The sequence below is a fragment of the Pteronotus mesoamericanus genome, unplaced genomic scaffold, assembly GCF_021234165.1.
Source record: "Pteronotus mesoamericanus isolate MK-2021 breed Mesoamerican mustached bat unplaced genomic scaffold, CSHL_Meso_final scaffold_408, whole genome shotgun sequence".
Taxonomy (NCBI): Eukaryota; Metazoa; Chordata; class Mammalia; order Chiroptera; family Mormoopidae; genus Pteronotus; species Pteronotus mesoamericanus.
The window spans coordinates 412,913-429,088 of NW_026555315.1; the positions used below are offsets into that span (position 1 = coordinate 412,913).

Consider the following 16,176-nt stretch of genomic DNA (forward strand, 5'->3'; position numbering starts at 1 on the left):
CACAACCCAAGAGGAGCCTCACGAGCTGACGCCCAGCCCCTCGGCTGGGCCCCGGGCGGGTGGACGGCGCGGTGAAGCCACCCAGGAAGCACGTGTCTTTGTTGTAGCTGAAGAGGCGGCTTTTGCAGAGCCGCGCCCACACCTGACTCCTGCCACTCTAGGGCCGACGGGGGAGGGTGGCCCTCGTGCTCTGGGCCCGCGGTGGCTCACGCAGCTCAGGGCAAGGGTGCAACGCCCGCAACGTGGGGGCGCAGAGCCCCTGCGGCCTGGCTGGGAGAGCGGCACCCACTCGTGCAACGCCCCGCACACAGGCCCTCTCCCAGCGGTTTATTCCACAGTCGGTTACCACAGAGGATGAGACCCCACTGTAAATAGATTGGAAGCAAACAACATGGAGTTTCACACAATATCCCAGTTTTATCAACCCAGATGGGTGTACAGGTACAATGGCCGAGCGATGAGGGAAACCTAACAGGCTGAGGGGTTCGAGAAGACCGTCCTCCTCATGTTAACAAAATCCAAGTGCTTTGGGCAACCAGCCCTGGGCCAGGCACGGGTCCCGCTTCACGGGACAGGCCCTGACGGGCACAGGGCTCCGGGTGCTGTAGGTGGGGGCGAGCCCTTTCTGATTACCCGTCCCCGGGCAGGCCCTCTTCCCTCTCACTTAAGGCAAGCCCTGCGGGCAGAAGGGCAGGGCAGGGCGCGGTCGGCGCGCAGAGGGCCGCCTGGGGCCCGGCGGAGCGGCCAGGCTCGCTGTGTGACCGGTGGACACGCGAGGAAGCTAAGGTGTCTCACCCAACCACGGGCTGGACAGGACGGCCTCCAGCTGCGCGACCCCACGCAGGCAGGGGCTGAGCAGGGCGGCCCCCGCCCCCTCTAGCCTTCCCCCTGCGACGCCTGTCACCCATGACACGCCCCCCCCCCAAGGGGCGGGCAGCCCAGATCGCACACGTGAAAGGGCGCGCGTGGGGCTTCAGCTCCAGTGCCGCTGACCCCCACGGCCGGACCTGGTTCCGGGAGGGCTGCGGCCTGCGCTGCCGAACTTTGATTCTTTGCACGAAAAGTTGGACGTCCAGATTTGTGTGTGAGCCCCGATTCCAAAAGGTGGCAGTTTATTCACATTGTGGCCAAAGTTGGGGTCCAAACCAGGCGACCCCGCAGCCCCCCAGCCGCATCTTCCTTTCCACGTCCAATCTTTCTGAGGCACATGAACCAGAACAGGGTCTTAGCTTTTCGCAGGACACTTTTGGATTTTTTTTTAAGCCTAAAAGACAGTAGTCTGTCTCCACTCTTGTTCTTTGGGATTTTTCTCAGCTTAGGATAAAAGGATACATAAATTAGGGCAACCCTTCTCTCCAGATGCGCTGTCCCAACCACACACATGATGGGACAGCGCCCCCATCAGACTGAGGGGGCCGTCCACGGGCGGGAAGCAGGGAATTCTGAAAACCAAAGCGAAGAAAGAAAAGCTGGGCTTTTTCTTCAGGTGTCTCTGACACCGCCCCCTCCTCAGGCAGCCTGCAGGCCCGGTGTGCTGCGCCTCTACCACTTGATGTCCCGGCTGCTGGCGGCCTGTCCCGGGCCCTGGTAGGCCGTGTGCAGGGCCTCCTGGACCCTGGGGGAGTCGGCCCCGCCCAGCCACTCCTGGTACAGCTCCTGCACGTGGGCGTTGGTCTCCGGGGGCCGCACCGGGATGGCGGCGTAGATGCCTTCCATCTGCCGCAGCAGCGCCCTGTCTGCGCGCCCGTCCTCCGCCTGGGCTTGGCCCCTGCCGCTTAAGCACCCTGCAAGACACAGGCGCTCAGTCTCCCTCCTCTTGTCCTAGAACGAAGGTGGTCCTGGGGCAGAACAGCGGCAGCAGTGGGCAGCACCATGGAGCCAGAGCCTCAAGCTGGGCCCTGGACACGTGTCCCAAAGGCCTCAGGAACCCGGGTCACAGGCTCGTAGCCATGTGCTTTCCTATTCTTCCCTATTTGCACGACCCATGACGTGTGTTTACCTAAAACCAGAAAAACTCGCCAACCTTTTAGAACTGAGGGCTGTGCATGCAAATCTGAGTTTCCAGTTTCCAGGGAAACGTATCAGGGCCAGGGGGCGCAGGACCTGCTCGCGAGCAGCTCCGGCCTGGTGTCTGCTGAGTGCACGTGTGCTGCTCCCTGCCTGGGCTGCACCCCGGGGCCCACACCCTGAATGAAGTATACGCCTCCTACCTGTCTGAACTACATGCTCTCAAACATGTTGGGTGATGTTTCGATTTATAGGATAAAAGTTCATTTAAAAGAATTTGAAGAAGCCCTGGCTGGTGGGACTCAGTGGATTGTGCGCTGGTCTGCCAATCAAAGGGTCGCCGGTTCGATTCCCAGTCAGGGCGCAGGCCTGGGTTGCGGGCCAGGTCCCCAGCAGGGGGCGCATGAGAGGCAACCACGCATTGATGTTTTTCTCCCTCTCTTTCTCCCTCCCTTCTCCTCTCTCTAAAAATAAATAAATAAAATCTTAAAAATAAAAAAAAGAAAGAATTTGGAGCCACCTTCTGCCACAGCCAAGCCCCTCTCCCCCGTCTCTGGTCTGACACAGAGAACTCTGCCCCCTTTCCCGGTGCATGGGCTGCTTCTCTCTCCTCAGAGCCCCAACTCCCAGCTGAAGCTCTACCTGCAGGGCATCAGCAGGCACAGCCCAGCCCCATCCCAGCCCCATCCCGAGCGGCATGCAGGCGCCGGACGCCCCCCCGCCCTGGAGACCCTGTGTGGACCCCTCATCCCATTTCACCAACTGCCTCCGCGTCCTCAGCCCTTATCCCCTCCTGCACTCAAGCCGTGCCCCACGCCCCCGGGGCCAAGCTGCCAAGGCTCCCGGGTGCCCCAAGGCCAGCGCTTGCCCCTCTGCCCTCACTGCCCCCCACCAGGACCCGCCCCCCAATGAGTGCTCGCGGCTTCCCCGCCACCATCCTGGCGGCGTCTGCTGTCTACGCCCCCCCCCCCCCGTGCTCCCTCTCCTCCCGCTGGTGTCACACCTGCAGCTGCCCCGCCGGTGCTTCCACCGGGTGCCTGTGGGCACCTCACTCAGAAGGGCACGGACACCCCGGCCCCTCTGCAAGGCGCCTCCATCAGCACCCAGGAGCCTGGACAGACCATCAGGGGGCACAGGCTCCCCTCCTCACCAACACCCACACCCCCTCCACTAGTGAGTCCTTCCACGGGACCCCGCCCCAGCCCCCCTTGTTGGCCTCCATGTCTGATGTGGGTCCCTCCCGTCACTCAGGGACAGAACCTGGCTACAGGGGTGGGGGCTGCTCAAGCCACCCCAGGGCTAGCCCCAGTCCCCACGTGCCTCTACTCGAGCTGGCTCTTGCCTGGTGGCACCAGGCAGAGCCTCCTCTCTGGGACCCCTGGACCAAGGGGATTTTCAAGGTGACACCTGAGTGCCTGCTCTTTTCTCACGAGGTGGGGGTGACGGAACGGGAGGGGCCCTCACGTCACGACGACCTGGGCAGTGTCTGCGTTCTTTCAAAGCAGGGTGGGCGCAGGGTGGGCACGGAGGGGCCCTCTTCCCCCGGGACCGCGGCGGGAGCCTTACCCCCGGCGCAGGCGAGGACCTCCACGAAGTGGAACGGCAGCCTGCCCTTCTTCAGCTTCAGGACCACGTTCTGGAGGTTGCGAAAGCCATACGCAGCAGCGAAGTGCAGCAGAACCTCCCCGCTCTTCTCGAGCGTGACCTCCCGGAAGTCCTTGTTTCTGCAAAACGGAGAGGGATGCTGTTCTGCCATGTCCTCCTCTCATGGCTGGAAGATCATTTCTAACCTATGTTTGGGAGTCAGCAAAATAAAAAATCTACGAGTAAACACACAAAAGGCCTTTTGATCTTGACCGGTGAACACTCTGTAGGCAGAACAGCACAGCCCCCAGCACGCACGCACGCGTGCGCACCGGCTCTGAAAGACAGCGCCGACCACACCGGCAGGAAGGCAGCGGCCCCACGCACCTGAGGGCGCGGCAGGTGACCTCCCCCACGTCCTCATTGAACAGCTCCTTGGCCGCGTGTCTGAAGATGTGCGCCAGGTACCCGTCGGAGCGGGCGCTGTCGTGGCGCCGGACCCCCTCCTCCTCCAGGTCCCCAAACCTCGCCGGGCAGAGAAGAATGACAGGACTTAAATCAGACTTCCGGAGTTTTGACCCGCGGTGGCCGTGTGAGAGTGAGCTCTGAAGGAGAAACGCGGTCTGCGCCCCAGTTTGAGGCGGGGGGCGGGGCAGGCCCGGCTGCTCAGTCAGTGGCTGCTCTCTGCTGCCGGGGCGCCGCCCCGAACCTCCAGCCTGAGGGACAAGCACTGGGACCCAGAGGCTGACTCGGGGCACGCCTGCCCGAGCCCCGCCAGGACCGGGCGCACAGGCTGCGGCCCCGGGCACTCGAGGGGCTCGTATCCTGTACACCTCAGTCCAGCCTCCCGCACAAGGGCCACACACAGTCCCGGTGCCACCCCTGGCGGGACCCGCCGAGCGGCCCGTGCGCTCTGCACAGCGTCCAGGGCACAGGGCACCGCAGGGGCCCCGTCATCGGTCAGGGGCACCGCCGACCACAGAAAGCCAGCCTGCGGCTCCCACTGTAAAGGGACCCGCGGAGCCCGCCGCCTCCCAGGGAGGGGGAGCTGCCCCAGGGCGGGGCAGGACGGGCGCGGCTGGCGAGCACCAGCGCGGCTGTGCCAGACCACGGAAGCCCGACTCCCCGCAGGCAGTCCTGCGCGCATGGAGACCCACACCAGGGTCCCGTTTGATTCTGGAGCCAGAAGACGGGCGAGGGTTGTGTTGGGCTGTGTTGCAACGTGGGGAGTGGCACCCCGCACCCACATCTCAGCAGAGCATGAGCTCGTCGTTAAGCAGGGAGGCCCTGGGACGTGTGAGCTCCAGAAATCACCCAGGAGGCCCTACCCACAAGGTGACCCTCCCTGCAAAAGCCACTTACAGAGTGTCCACGGCAGCGTCTTGCACCGAGAGGTCGCTTTGTTCCATTATCTGAGTGATTTCACCTGCAGACAAGCGACAGGCGCCAGGTCCCGGTGGGGGGCCCGCACCCTCCAGAGCCGCTCCCAGCACCACCCTCTTCCTTGCAGGAAGCTCTGAGTCAAGGTCGCCTTGGACGGTGTCCCTCTCACAGACAACAAAATAACACCAATAAAGTGGAAAACGCTAAGTGCCTTTCTGTTCTTGAAAGGAGGGTTCTTTGCCCACCACCCGGGTGTTTGCTTCCCGAGAGGACGTTCCGGGACGGCCTCGCGCGGCAGGACGACCGACAACACGCCGTGCAGGACGCAGCGCTGCCACGAGGCCCCTGAAAGCCCGGGCCACCCACGGCCTCCGCTCTGCTCGGGGCTCCTGAGTCCACCGGGACAGTCGCAGCGCCTCTAGACCAGGCCCGTGACGTCGGGGTGCACGAGGCGACAGAGCACACTTCCTTCTGCTCTCAGGAGAGACGACAGAATGCGGTTCCCATGAGAACCACACTCTCAGGGAAGCAGAGGGTCAGGTGGCCGCGGCCCCTCCTGCCGCGGGGCCCCACGGGAGCCTGTGCGGTAGAGGCCTTTCCCGGGGTGTCCAGGGGCTGGAGCTCCAGGCAGGGGACCCTCAGAGGGAACCTCCGCCCCTGAAGGCTGCTCCCGACTCAAGCTGCCCCTCGACAGATGCGACGTCTGTGAGCGGCTCTGAAGATTCAGTTCCACCCCAACTGAGTGCCCCTGCAGGGGCTGCGGCGACACCCCTGGAGCGCACGTGCGCTCCCCGCCTTTCCGAAAGAGAGCGTTGCACTTGCGCCCTCAGTGAGGGTGGGGCTGCCAGAACCCCCCCGGGGGGCCGTCACGGCCCCACGCGTCCGAGCCCTCTCCCCTCAGTCCCGGGCCGCGCACCGGGCCCTGGCGGCGGGAGCGCCACCCTCTCCACTGTCCTGGGGTCCTGTCGGTGACCTCAGAGGGTGACCAGGTGGAGGCCCCCACGGGGCTCACCCGGCTCCGCCCACCTCTCACCTGAGGTTAACACGCAGTCAGCACCCCGGGAACCATGCAAAGCGGTGGGAACGTCTTCTCGAAGGGCCTCCAGTTTCTTGTCATAGCACGGGGCCACAATGACATGGAAGATCTTGTCTGGGGACAGGTTCTGTGGAGACAGGACACTGTGCCCGGGGCCGTGGAGAGCAGCACACCTACCTGCCACCCAGCCCGCTGCCTTCTTGGCGCTCACCTGCTCTGGGGGGGCTCCTGTCTCCCACAGACAAGTTCCTGCCTCACGTCACTTGAGCAGCAGCCCCAGGTCCACCCCGTGTGCCTCCCTCACTCGCCTCGGTCCCCCCCATCACGGCCAGCCGTCCTGCACCCCGGATCCAGACCCGTGCTGCCCTCCGGGAAGAGGTCGGCTTACCTGCCGCCTGGCGAAGTAATCCTTCACCAGAGAGCCCATGATCTGCTGGGGAGACTTGGCAGTGCACAGGTGGGGCGTGACGGGGCGACCCAGCACCCGCTCCGCGTATCGGACCCAGCCTGCAGGGAGACCGGGGCGCCTCGCGGCTGCTTCCTCCCACTGCCGGCTGCACACCAGGGGTTCGGGGCCCCCGAGACCCTGTCCCCTCTGCGGGTAAAGCTGACACCTCTTCTCCAAACCTCGCCAGGAGTGGGCAACAGAACCACCCCCGAGGCCGCTGCCCCCCAGCAGCGAGGGACACGGGGCCCCAGGGGCCTGAGCCCGGACTGGAGGGTGGGGGAGTGGGTGTCCCTGTCAGTCCCTGGCCCGAGGACAGAGTGGGAGAAAGAACTGGTTCCCCAAAAGAGAGGAGAACACACTTGGAGGAGCAGCTACGAGGAAGCCCCCCGGCTGCACAGCTCCAGTGCCGCCACACCGGCTGCAAGCTGTTCCCACAGCCAGGACACGCGGCCACAGTTCAGGAGGGAGCCACAGCCACAGCGCCTGAGCGGATGGCTCCCGCCACGCCCCCTGGGGTGGACAGTCAGTGGCCCGCCAGCCGCCCCGCCGTCTGAGCGGCGGGAGCCACAGCTCGTCCCCTTCCCGGGGACTGACCGGGTACGGAGAGCATCGCGTGGCCCTGCTGACCATACAGTGGGGCCCAGGAGACCCAGGGCATCCGTGTGGGAATCTCTTTTCCAAAACAAACCAGACACCAGAAACCAGCCCCACCCGAACCGGAGCACGTCCCGCCGAGCCCTGGGCTGGTCAACCCACGCGGCCTCCTGGACAGATGGTGGGATTCCTCGTCATGGTTTTGTGAGTGAGTGGGAATTATTTCAAATTCTACGTAACCAAACTGTCAACATTCTATCTTATTAAAGAGTAATCTTAATGATTAATGGATGACATATAAAATGGAAGAAAACTCGGGAGTCACGGTTGGGGGAAGGAAAATGAACTAAGAACAGAAACGTGAACAAAACCCTGAGAGCCGCAGCAGCCTGGGCAGCGAGCGGCTGCCCCGCGCTCACAGAGCCGACGGCGCTGGAAGTGAAATCTCGCTGCGTGTGTCACGCGCCACTACAGCCCTCTCTTCCTTCTTCCCTTATGCGTCATCTTTAAATATTCTGCTATTCCAAGACTTCCTTTTTCCAGAATTAAAAAGCCTGTGATAAATCATCTCTATGCCCCAGACACCAGGCTCTACACTGAAACTAATTAAAAGTCTGGTTTAAAAAGTGATCCCAATGGGATCTCAGTATCAATGTAAAGGCTTTTTTATATTCTGTAACTTTTTTTAAGCTGGCAAAGGACAGATGAGCATTGGCCATGTTATTATCTATAATTATTTGGATATCTGAAATATGTCATACTTTTAAGAGAAAATAGATTTACCTTTCTTAATACAAAATATGTTCCTGTCAGAAACCTCAGAAACAGGGTCAATGAAGGTAAGACACCTACGCTCAGGTGTCAGGTCGCCCCACCAAACTCCCACATGGATAGTCGGCGGACATAAAACAGCGCACCAGGCCAGACACGTCCCCCGGTCTGAGGCCCTGACCCCTGGCCTCGCCCACTGCCCACACCGGCCCCGAAGGCCGCCCGGCGAGCAAGGTCCCTCAGACAAACGGCGACACAGCGGTGGCCCCGGGTGCTCACCAGGGCAGGCCGAGGTCAGCATGGGCAGCGTGGGCTCCTCCTCACTGTGCTGCTGGTAGCGCCGCACGAACTCTCTCTGGCTCTCCAGGAGGCTGAAGTCCGCAGCCACTGTCATGTCGAAGACGTAGTGCACCCCTGCAGGGAAGGGGGCGCTCAGCTCCAGGGCGCAGGCGCGGGGTCTCCTCCCCCAAGAGGCCAGCTCAGCTGGTCCTGCAGGCCTTCCTCCTGGGCTGCCTCGGCCACGCTCAGCCCCTGGCTCCACCTACGAGCTGCGTGAGCGCATGGCTGCGCACGTTACTTCTTAAACAATAGCACGTTTTTCATAATGAAATATCTACGTTCTCTCTTCTGCTTCTCGCTTTTCTCGCTAAATCTGTACTTACATAAACACCTTACAGTGCTGCACATATAAATTAATGGAATATTGTAAGGTATTAGCAGCATTCTCTCCTAATTCACTGTATAAACTAAATTTCAGTAACAATCCTTGACATCTTTAAAATAAATGAAATGAGTAAGTTGGCTGAGCACATCTTTATGATGATCTTAATTTTATGTTGGTGCATAACTATCTTTTTCTTAATAAACTTTCTTAATATTGGTAAACAAGCTTGAGACAAAAGAATGTATTTTCACTAATTATAATAAAACAAATTAGGCAATCAACTTTAACATATACAGCCGGTGTAACCCTGACAGCAGCCGCCCTGGCGAGGGTGGCTCAGTGGCTGGAACGCGGGCCTGGGGACTGCAAGGCTGCCGGTTCCACTTCCAGGCGCGGCACAGGCCAGAGCTGCGGGCCAGGTCTCCTGCTGGGGGCGCACGAGAGGCAACTGGTCAATGTTTCCCTCCCTCCCTCCCTTCCCCTATCTCTGGAAATAAGCAAGCTCTTTTTTAAAAAAATAATAAATCCAAAAAGCAGCCAGTTATCCATAAAAAGTAATATAACAAATGTTCTAAGTGTCATCTTAAAGCATTACCTTAAGAAATCGGTTTCCCTGTGAACGTGTTTTCATTAATAGTGTTCACATACAATGCCTTGGCTGCGAGGCCACCAGCACCGAGCACCTCGGTCTTTGGTACAACCACGCTGACTGCAGGCTGTGAGGTGGAAGCAGGAGGGAGCAGTGCCTCGCCGTGGTGGCGCCGGGCGCCCAGAACCGGATGCAGCCAAGGAGCAGCGAGGCTGGCGGGCCGGTTCCATCCATGTTTAGTCTAAGTGTTCTTACTGTATTAGTAATCCCCAACATATTTATGTCTCTGTGCAATAATAAAAACTATCATTTGGCCAATGGCTCAGGTTCTCCCCATCCGCGCCAGCCTGCTGATGGCCGAGCCCGAGGACAGAGGCTCCGGGGCCGTGAAAACCCCACTGGGAGCAGGGGCAGCGCTGGCCTGACATCGGCCGACGACCCAGAAGCAAGCCTCCCCTGCCGCGGGAGGCAGCGCGACCTCGTGCTCAGCTCAGCCCCCGCCCCGAGTCCGAGTCCGTGCTGGGCTCTGCCATGGCTCCGGGTCCGCCTTCAGCGCAGGACAGAGCCCTCCCTTCCTGCTTGGCTCCTCAGAGCCTGCTGGGAAGCCAGACGCCCGTGGCGGCAGCGGCAGCAGCCTTCTGCACCCCAGGACGCCACCGCGGCCTCCCTACGCCCAGGCAACACGAGGCTGACGGGCAAGTGTGGGGCCTCCCACGTGTTCCCCGGCCGCTCTGCCTGAAGACGGTCACTTGCTGCTCCCAGGGGGCCATCCCCAGCAGTAATACAGCGAGGGGCTGAGTGACACCCACCCACGATGGGTCAGAAGAAGGGTCCTCTCACACTGTGACACTCACAGGGTCTTACCTGTCCTGAACCCTTGAAAAATGAACTCTAGATACAACAGGGCAGTTACAAGTTCAAGCTGTGAACTCACAACAACAGCAAAAGGGGCCTCACCAAGACTTTTGAGGAAGCCACAGAGTCTTCTGGATGCATCCGTGACACTCAGGCTGAATTTAGCAGCAAAATAAGGCAGAGACTGGGGACACACGGACACTACCAGCACCTTGTGCTTTGAGGCATCACATTTCTAGGAGAAACATAGAAAAATGTCACCTACGAGCAATCACACACAGAGTGACATGAGACACCTTGATGGAAGATCCAGAACAAACAGGCTGAAACAGATGGTCTATGCGAAGACTAGTAAAGGGGAAAAAAGAGGAAAAAATACAATTAAAATATCGGGCATCCCAAGGCATTTTTCCAATTTTAAGAACGATGTTATATTGATAAATGCAAGTACCTGGAAGAAAATAATTGTAAAGAAAAAAATTACAATATTGGCCCATAAGTAACTAAAATGACTCAATAACAGTAAAAATACGTATTTAAAAAAAAAATGCAGACATACTAAAGTGGTACCCAGAGATGTCTCCGAGGCTGTTTAGTGGCAACTTTTAAGGAGCCACACCCGCGCTTCCTGTCCCTCTGCCTGATGCCCTACAGGGGGTATCCCCAGGGCTCTCGCTTCATCCTCACTCCAATGTTGCCTCCTCTGCGGAGGGAGCCGTGCTATGACCAGGAGGGGATCGGCCGGAGCCCACAGCCCCGCGGAGCAGCCCTGAGTGGCTGACTCGCCCGGCCCCAGGCCCTCCCCAAGCGCTAAGCTTTCAGTTTCCTGAATTAGCCATTTCCTTATTCTTTAGGCCAGTCTGAGTTGGGTATCCCTTTTCTGCAGATGAAATGCAGACTGATATGGGTAACCTTACCAGTTTCTGCAAACATGTATTTAACAGTAAACAAGAGATTAGTACCATTTATCACCACTGTTATTTGCGGTTGACTTAAAGGTCCTAAACAGCATAATCAGAAAAAGAGGTATGAGAGGTAAATAGGTCAAAAGAGATAAAATTTATCAATTGTTGTCAACAACCCTAGAAAACCTAGGATAACCTAGAGGACCGCTAGAACACCACATTTAAAAAATAGTCACATACAAGACAGACACGAAAACAGCTTCCCAACATACCAACAACTGACTTTATAGAAAGTTACAGAATAAGACGTAATGCGTCACAAAGCAACGACAGAACCCCAGTCACCTCAAGAACCAACCACAGGCCTGGAGAGCGGCGGACGACCCGACACAAGCGTTGGGGGGGCGGACAGGAGCCCTCCGCTGAAGGCCGCACACAGAGGGACCGAGACAGCGCGCTCCCGGATGGCGGGGCTCTGCCCGGTCAAACACAGGCCCCCCGAATGGCCTACACGTTCAACGTGACTCCAGTCCAAGCACCACCTGGGGCCCCTGCGCCGCCGAGTGGGCCGGGGCTCGGGCACCCGCGCAGAGGGACAGGGGACGCTCCCTGTGGCTGTGGGGGCAGCGAGGGCCCACTGGGACGGGCCTCTCAGCTCGCCTGCCCTTCTCTCTCCTTTCTTTCCCTCTCAGCTGTCTTCCCGGCAGGAAGGCCGCTGCTGGAAGCCGGGTGCCACCGGGCAGCTGCGGACAGGGGGCCGCAGGGGCTGGCCCCAGCCTGACGACCCCTTAGAACACAACCCTGACCTCTGTGAACACCCCAGAGGCAGAAAAGCGTCGGCTCGGCCACCAAAGGTCCCGTGACCAAAGTCATGCTACCGCTGCATGGCCTTGCGTGGCAGAGGCCTCCCCCAAGCCCAGGGAGCCTGGTCGGCGGTCCCGGCCACAGCCATCGCCGCGCCCGTGAGGGAGCACGACGCCGGGCCATCCGAGGGCGTCCCGCTGGGGAGGGCTCTGGACGGGGTGACTACTGCCGGGGCCGGGGCCCCGCTGCAGGCACCACATCCCAGCAGAGGCTTCTGTGCCCTCCCTTGACCTCCATCCGCCTCCTCCAGGCCAGGGTGCCAGGGAGCGCCAGGACACCATACCTTGTTAAGGTTCAGGACACGGAAGAAGTCCCTGGCGTTCTGCTGGGAAACTTGGGCTCCCTCCTCTGCAGTCACACAGCTGTCACACGCTAGGCAGTCACTCAGAAATATCCTGGCGTCAGCCAACTTATGGAATTCTCCCTTCTAGGAAAGAAAGACGCTGTTTTGGCCAGACTCCCCAACATGTGGCTCTCAGAGCGCAGCACAGGCACAGTGTAAAACACCGACACCGGACACGTGAGACGTCACCGGCCGGGCCTGGCGCGCCAGGGGCTGGCGGGCACAGCCCCAGTGATCCCAGCGAGTCTCACTGAGGACAAGGCCAGCAGTCACGGGGCAGGAGGAAAATGGCACTCCTCTGTCCTGGGAGCTGGCCTGAACCCTCTCCGCCTCCCTGTGGCCCCTCCTCTGCTGTCTCTGGGGGTTCCCACGCAGTGCCCGGGGAGCTCAACCAGCCACGTGGCGCCCACGCGAACTCCGAACTGACACAGTGCAGTGCTGGCTCTGACGCTCCGCTCCGAGTGCACCAGGGCCCTCGGCCAACCTCGGTAACAGCGCCCCGCTCAGCCGGCTCGCAGGCTACAATCCCTGGCGCCCCCCCGCGGCCTCTTCCTCTCCCCCGATGGGCTGTGCAGTCTCGGGTCCGCGGGCAGGCCCGACATGTACCAGGGCACAAGCCCCTGCTCTGCTCCGGCCCTCGGCCCCGTCGCTCCCCCAGCTCTCACCTCCAGCCAGACTGGCCCTGGCCGCTCTGCACTGCCCCCCGCAGGATGTGCTCCCCAAGAGCTCAGCTCACCCCTCGGCCCTCACAGGCACCCACTGAACAGCCCAGATCACCGCCTAGAATTTATGTCTCTCTCTCCGTAAAATGCAAGCTGTGAGGGCAAGAACCTTGACTTCCTCCCTCCTGCTCCCAGCACCTCCAAGAGGCCCCGCATGCAGAAGGCGCTCGATGAACACCTAGTGCACCGACGTGGGAGTGTTCGGAAGCCGACTGAAGCCATGGGAGCACACCAGCGAAAGCTGCCGAAAGCTGCGTGTTTATTTCTCCTTCGACCAGGCGTGGACTCTGGACGGACCCTCCCGCCCAACCCTGGGAGCGCACGCCGCCACCTCCTCCCCCACGTGCGCGAATGCCACTGTGCGGCTCCTCCGAGGGCCGCACTGCGCTGCCGGTGCACAATCACGAAGCCCGAATGGGGCCCAAGAGTTCGCACTCCTCGCAAAGCGGCGAGGGGCGGGGTGTCCAGCGCTGCCGCTCCAGGGGTCTGGAACGACCGGCCTGACACAGAGCTGGTGCCTACCAGGTGCTGCTGAGACGCACCAAGAACCCTGCCTCTGCTGCCCCTGCAGACGGGCCCACAGCCCCTCGGGCACTGCCTCCTCCCGGCCTGCACAGCGGGCAGCCCAGGCGCTCCTTCCAGCGCCTCCCGCAGGCCTGGTTGGGTCCCTCCCACCCCTCCGGCCCCTCCCACTTCTGTCCCTCCCTCCTCCTCGCACCTGCTAAACGGGCGCGCTCACCAGGAGCCGGTCCACTGCCCTTCCCTCCCATCAGCCTCGCCCCAGGGCAGTGCCAGGCTGCCAGCGCCCCCGGCGCCTCTCCAACCTCCGCCGTGGGCGCAGCCGCCTCCCTCCCAACCCCAGGCAGCCCCCTGCGGGCAGCTCGGAGTCCACGGAGCTCACAACGCTCCCGGCTCCCCGCGCCGCGCCCTCCGTCTGGCTTCTCCACTCCGGCGCCCGCCCACCCGGGCCCCGCCACCCTGCCTCCCGCGGGGCTTCGTTTGCTGCTCCCCTGCCCCAGCCGGGGGAAGCCGCCCCGTCACCGGCCCTGAAACACACACAGCCTCCGTGGCTCCCCCCACCCCTTCCCCAAACCACTGTCCACTCCTTCCCTGGGCCCTCAGTTCCCTCCGCCCCAGGGCCCGCCGCCGGCGGCCCGGCCCTGGCGGGCCCAGCCTCACGCGGGGCGCGCTCGCTGAGTGGCGGGCGCCGGCCCAGGCTGTGGGCACGCGCTATCTCGCTGTCACCGCAGCCCAGAGGAAGGGGGGGCGGTAATCCAACTCCCCGTGTCGCTGATAAGGAAACTGGGGCCCCGGGGGAGACGTCCCTCCGGTGATGCAGCCAGAGGGCCCAGGGCTCGGGTTGCAGCCCTGCCCGCGCCTGCCCTGGCGCCTGCCTCACCCCGCGCACCGAAGTCGGCAGAAAGCGGGGCAGCGCTGGGGCAGGAGGGCCCCGGCCAAGGCCTGTCGGGTCAGCCCCGCATCGGGGCGCCAAACTGCCGGGGAAACCCGCACTTGCTTCTCCAGGGCGGCCCGCCCCCGCCCTCCCGCCCGAGCAGTCGGCGCCAGGGCTTCCCTCGGGGAGCAGCGGCCTCGGCCCCCGCACCGCACCCCCTCGCCCGCAGCCGGGGGCCCGGGAGGCAACGGCCGCCCGCGAGCGCGGGTTCGAACAGCCCGCGGAGCCAGCAGCGAGGCCGCCAGAGGAGACGCCGCGGAGCCGGGGGCGCCGCTGGAGCCGCCGCGGTTCTCGGTTCTCGCTTCTCTCCTCGGAGCGACGGCGCGCGCGGTGACAGGACGCCGCGCCCCCGGGACGCGGGAAGACGACTTGCCTCGCCGCCGTCCTGGGCCGGACTCGGCGCGCCGGCCGCCGCATTCTCCGGGCCTTCGGTTCTCGTCTTTTTACTACATTCCTTGAAAAGGCAAAGGCACACGTCAGGGCACCTGGACGCCGACGCCCCGCTCACACCACCGGCCCGCGGTCCGCGCCGCTCGCCTCCCGCGTGGGAGCCTCCTCCCGGGAAGGGGCCGCGCCCGGGCGCGGGGACCCCGCGGACCCCGCACCCCGGAGCGCCGCGTCCTCCGGGAGGTCAGGCCAGAAAAATAAAAACAAGAAAAGGAGCCCCGGACGGAACAGCCTCCCAGATGCGCTCCGGTTTTCGGGAGAACCCAACACAGCGCCCGCCCGCGCTGGGCGGTCACTCCGGCCCTCAGCCCGGACCCCGGGGCGAGGCCGCCGGGCCACCCCGCCACGCAGGGGGCAGCAGGGCCGTCGCCCCGGGCACCCGGGGTTGGGAAAGTTAAAACCCCGGAAACGCCGCGCCGACTGTTCGCCCCCAGAGCGGGCTGCGCTCGGACGGCGGTCGGTCCGCTCCCCGGCGGGTTCCGGCGTCAGACCCTTGGGAAGGCCGGCTCCGCGCGCGGAGAGCCGGCGCCGAGCACGCGCCCCGAGGCCCCGGGAGAGGCGCCGCGACTGCGGCGCAGCGCCGGCGGCGGGGTCCGTCCCACCGGCCCCGCACGGGGCCCTCCAGGCGGACACCACGTCCGACCCCGCGCTGTCCCAGGCGGCGAAGGGACGCCGCGCCGGCGCTGCTGGTCGTCAGCGAGCCGTCAGCGAGCCGTCCTGACCCCCCGACCTCCGACCGCAGCCGCGCCGACCCCTGACCCCGACGCCCCGGCCGCTGACCCTGACCCCAGCCGCACGGACACGCGGGGCCCACCTTCCGCGTGCAGTGCTCACACTTCATCTGGAGCAGGGCAGGCGGGGCCGGCGTGCGTGACCTGAGGGAAGCACCGGGAGACGCGGTCACCGCCGCCGGCCGCCCGCCGCCCTTTGTTGCTGTCGCCCCCGGCGCGGTCCCACCCCGCGGCTCCGCGCGGCCAATAAGAGCGCTGGGGCCGGGCCTCGCAGCCAATCGGAGAGCGCGGGGGCGGGGCGCGGCCCGACCAGTCCGGACCCCGCGGAGGCGCCGGGCGAGCAGCCGACTGTCCTGAGGAGGCGAGCTGCCCTCGTTCCGGGTCGCACGGGACCTTCAGCCCGGCGCCGGGCGCGCGCCGCCCTTCCGGCGCGTGCCCGGCCGAGACGGCACCGCCCCGGCGGGGAGGGGCGGAGGCGCGGCACCGGCCTGCCGCCATTGCCGCCCCGGGGCGCGGCACGTAGGACTGGCGAGGCGGCAGTGCGCACGCGCGGCGGGTCCGGGCGCACGCGGTCGGCGGGAGCACGAGGGCGGTGTGAAGCGGCGGCTGCCAGCCCCGTAGGGCCCCTGCGTCTCACCCGGCGACTCGGCCCGTACGCTTTGCAGAGAATATTGATTCTCCAGGACACGGCACCACGTGTAGGGCTAAATGGAAACGTTGAACTCTGTTACTGAGAAAGTTTTATAAAACCAGTGATAGTCATACCGGACGGTCGGAAAG

The 16,176-nt window shown here is 63.1% G+C and overlaps 1 protein-coding gene across 1 annotated transcript; it reads right to left on the reverse strand.

Moving 5' to 3' along the window:
• Window positions 1-414: 414 nt before the first annotated feature.
• On the reverse strand, window positions 415-15,614 carry NARF (nuclear prelamin A recognition factor). Its single transcript, XM_054593016.1, has 11 exons — window positions 15,480-15,614; window positions 14,592-14,672; window positions 11,984-12,127; window positions 10,034-10,166; window positions 8,103-8,237; window positions 6,399-6,517; window positions 6,008-6,137; window positions 4,954-5,017; window positions 3,979-4,116; window positions 3,574-3,731; window positions 415-1,784 (listed from the first exon to the last, which is right to left on the reverse strand). Exons 1-11 carry the CDS (start codon window positions 15,504-15,506, stop codon window positions 1,543-1,545), a joined length of 1,371 nt encoding a protein of 456 aa, XP_054448991.1. The 5' UTR covers window positions 15,507-15,614; the 3' UTR covers window positions 415-1,542.
• Window positions 15,615-16,176: the final 562 nt, after the last annotated feature.

What these genes read in the sequence shown, in the direction of transcription:
- NARF (XM_054593016.1), bottom strand. Translation starts at nt 15,506, where the DNA reads ATGAAGTGTGAGCACTGCACGCGGAAG. An exon ending in GTGAGCACTGCACGCGGAAG is followed by an intron (nt 14,673 to 15,479) that starts GTGGGCCCCGCG and finishes TGCCTTTTCAAG; the next exon opens with GAATGTAGTAAAAAGACGAG. An exon ending in GTCACCTGCCGCGCCCTCAG is followed by an intron (nt 3,732 to 3,978) that starts GTGCGTGGGGCC and finishes TCCGTTTTGCAG; the next exon opens with AAACAAGGACTTCCGGGAGG.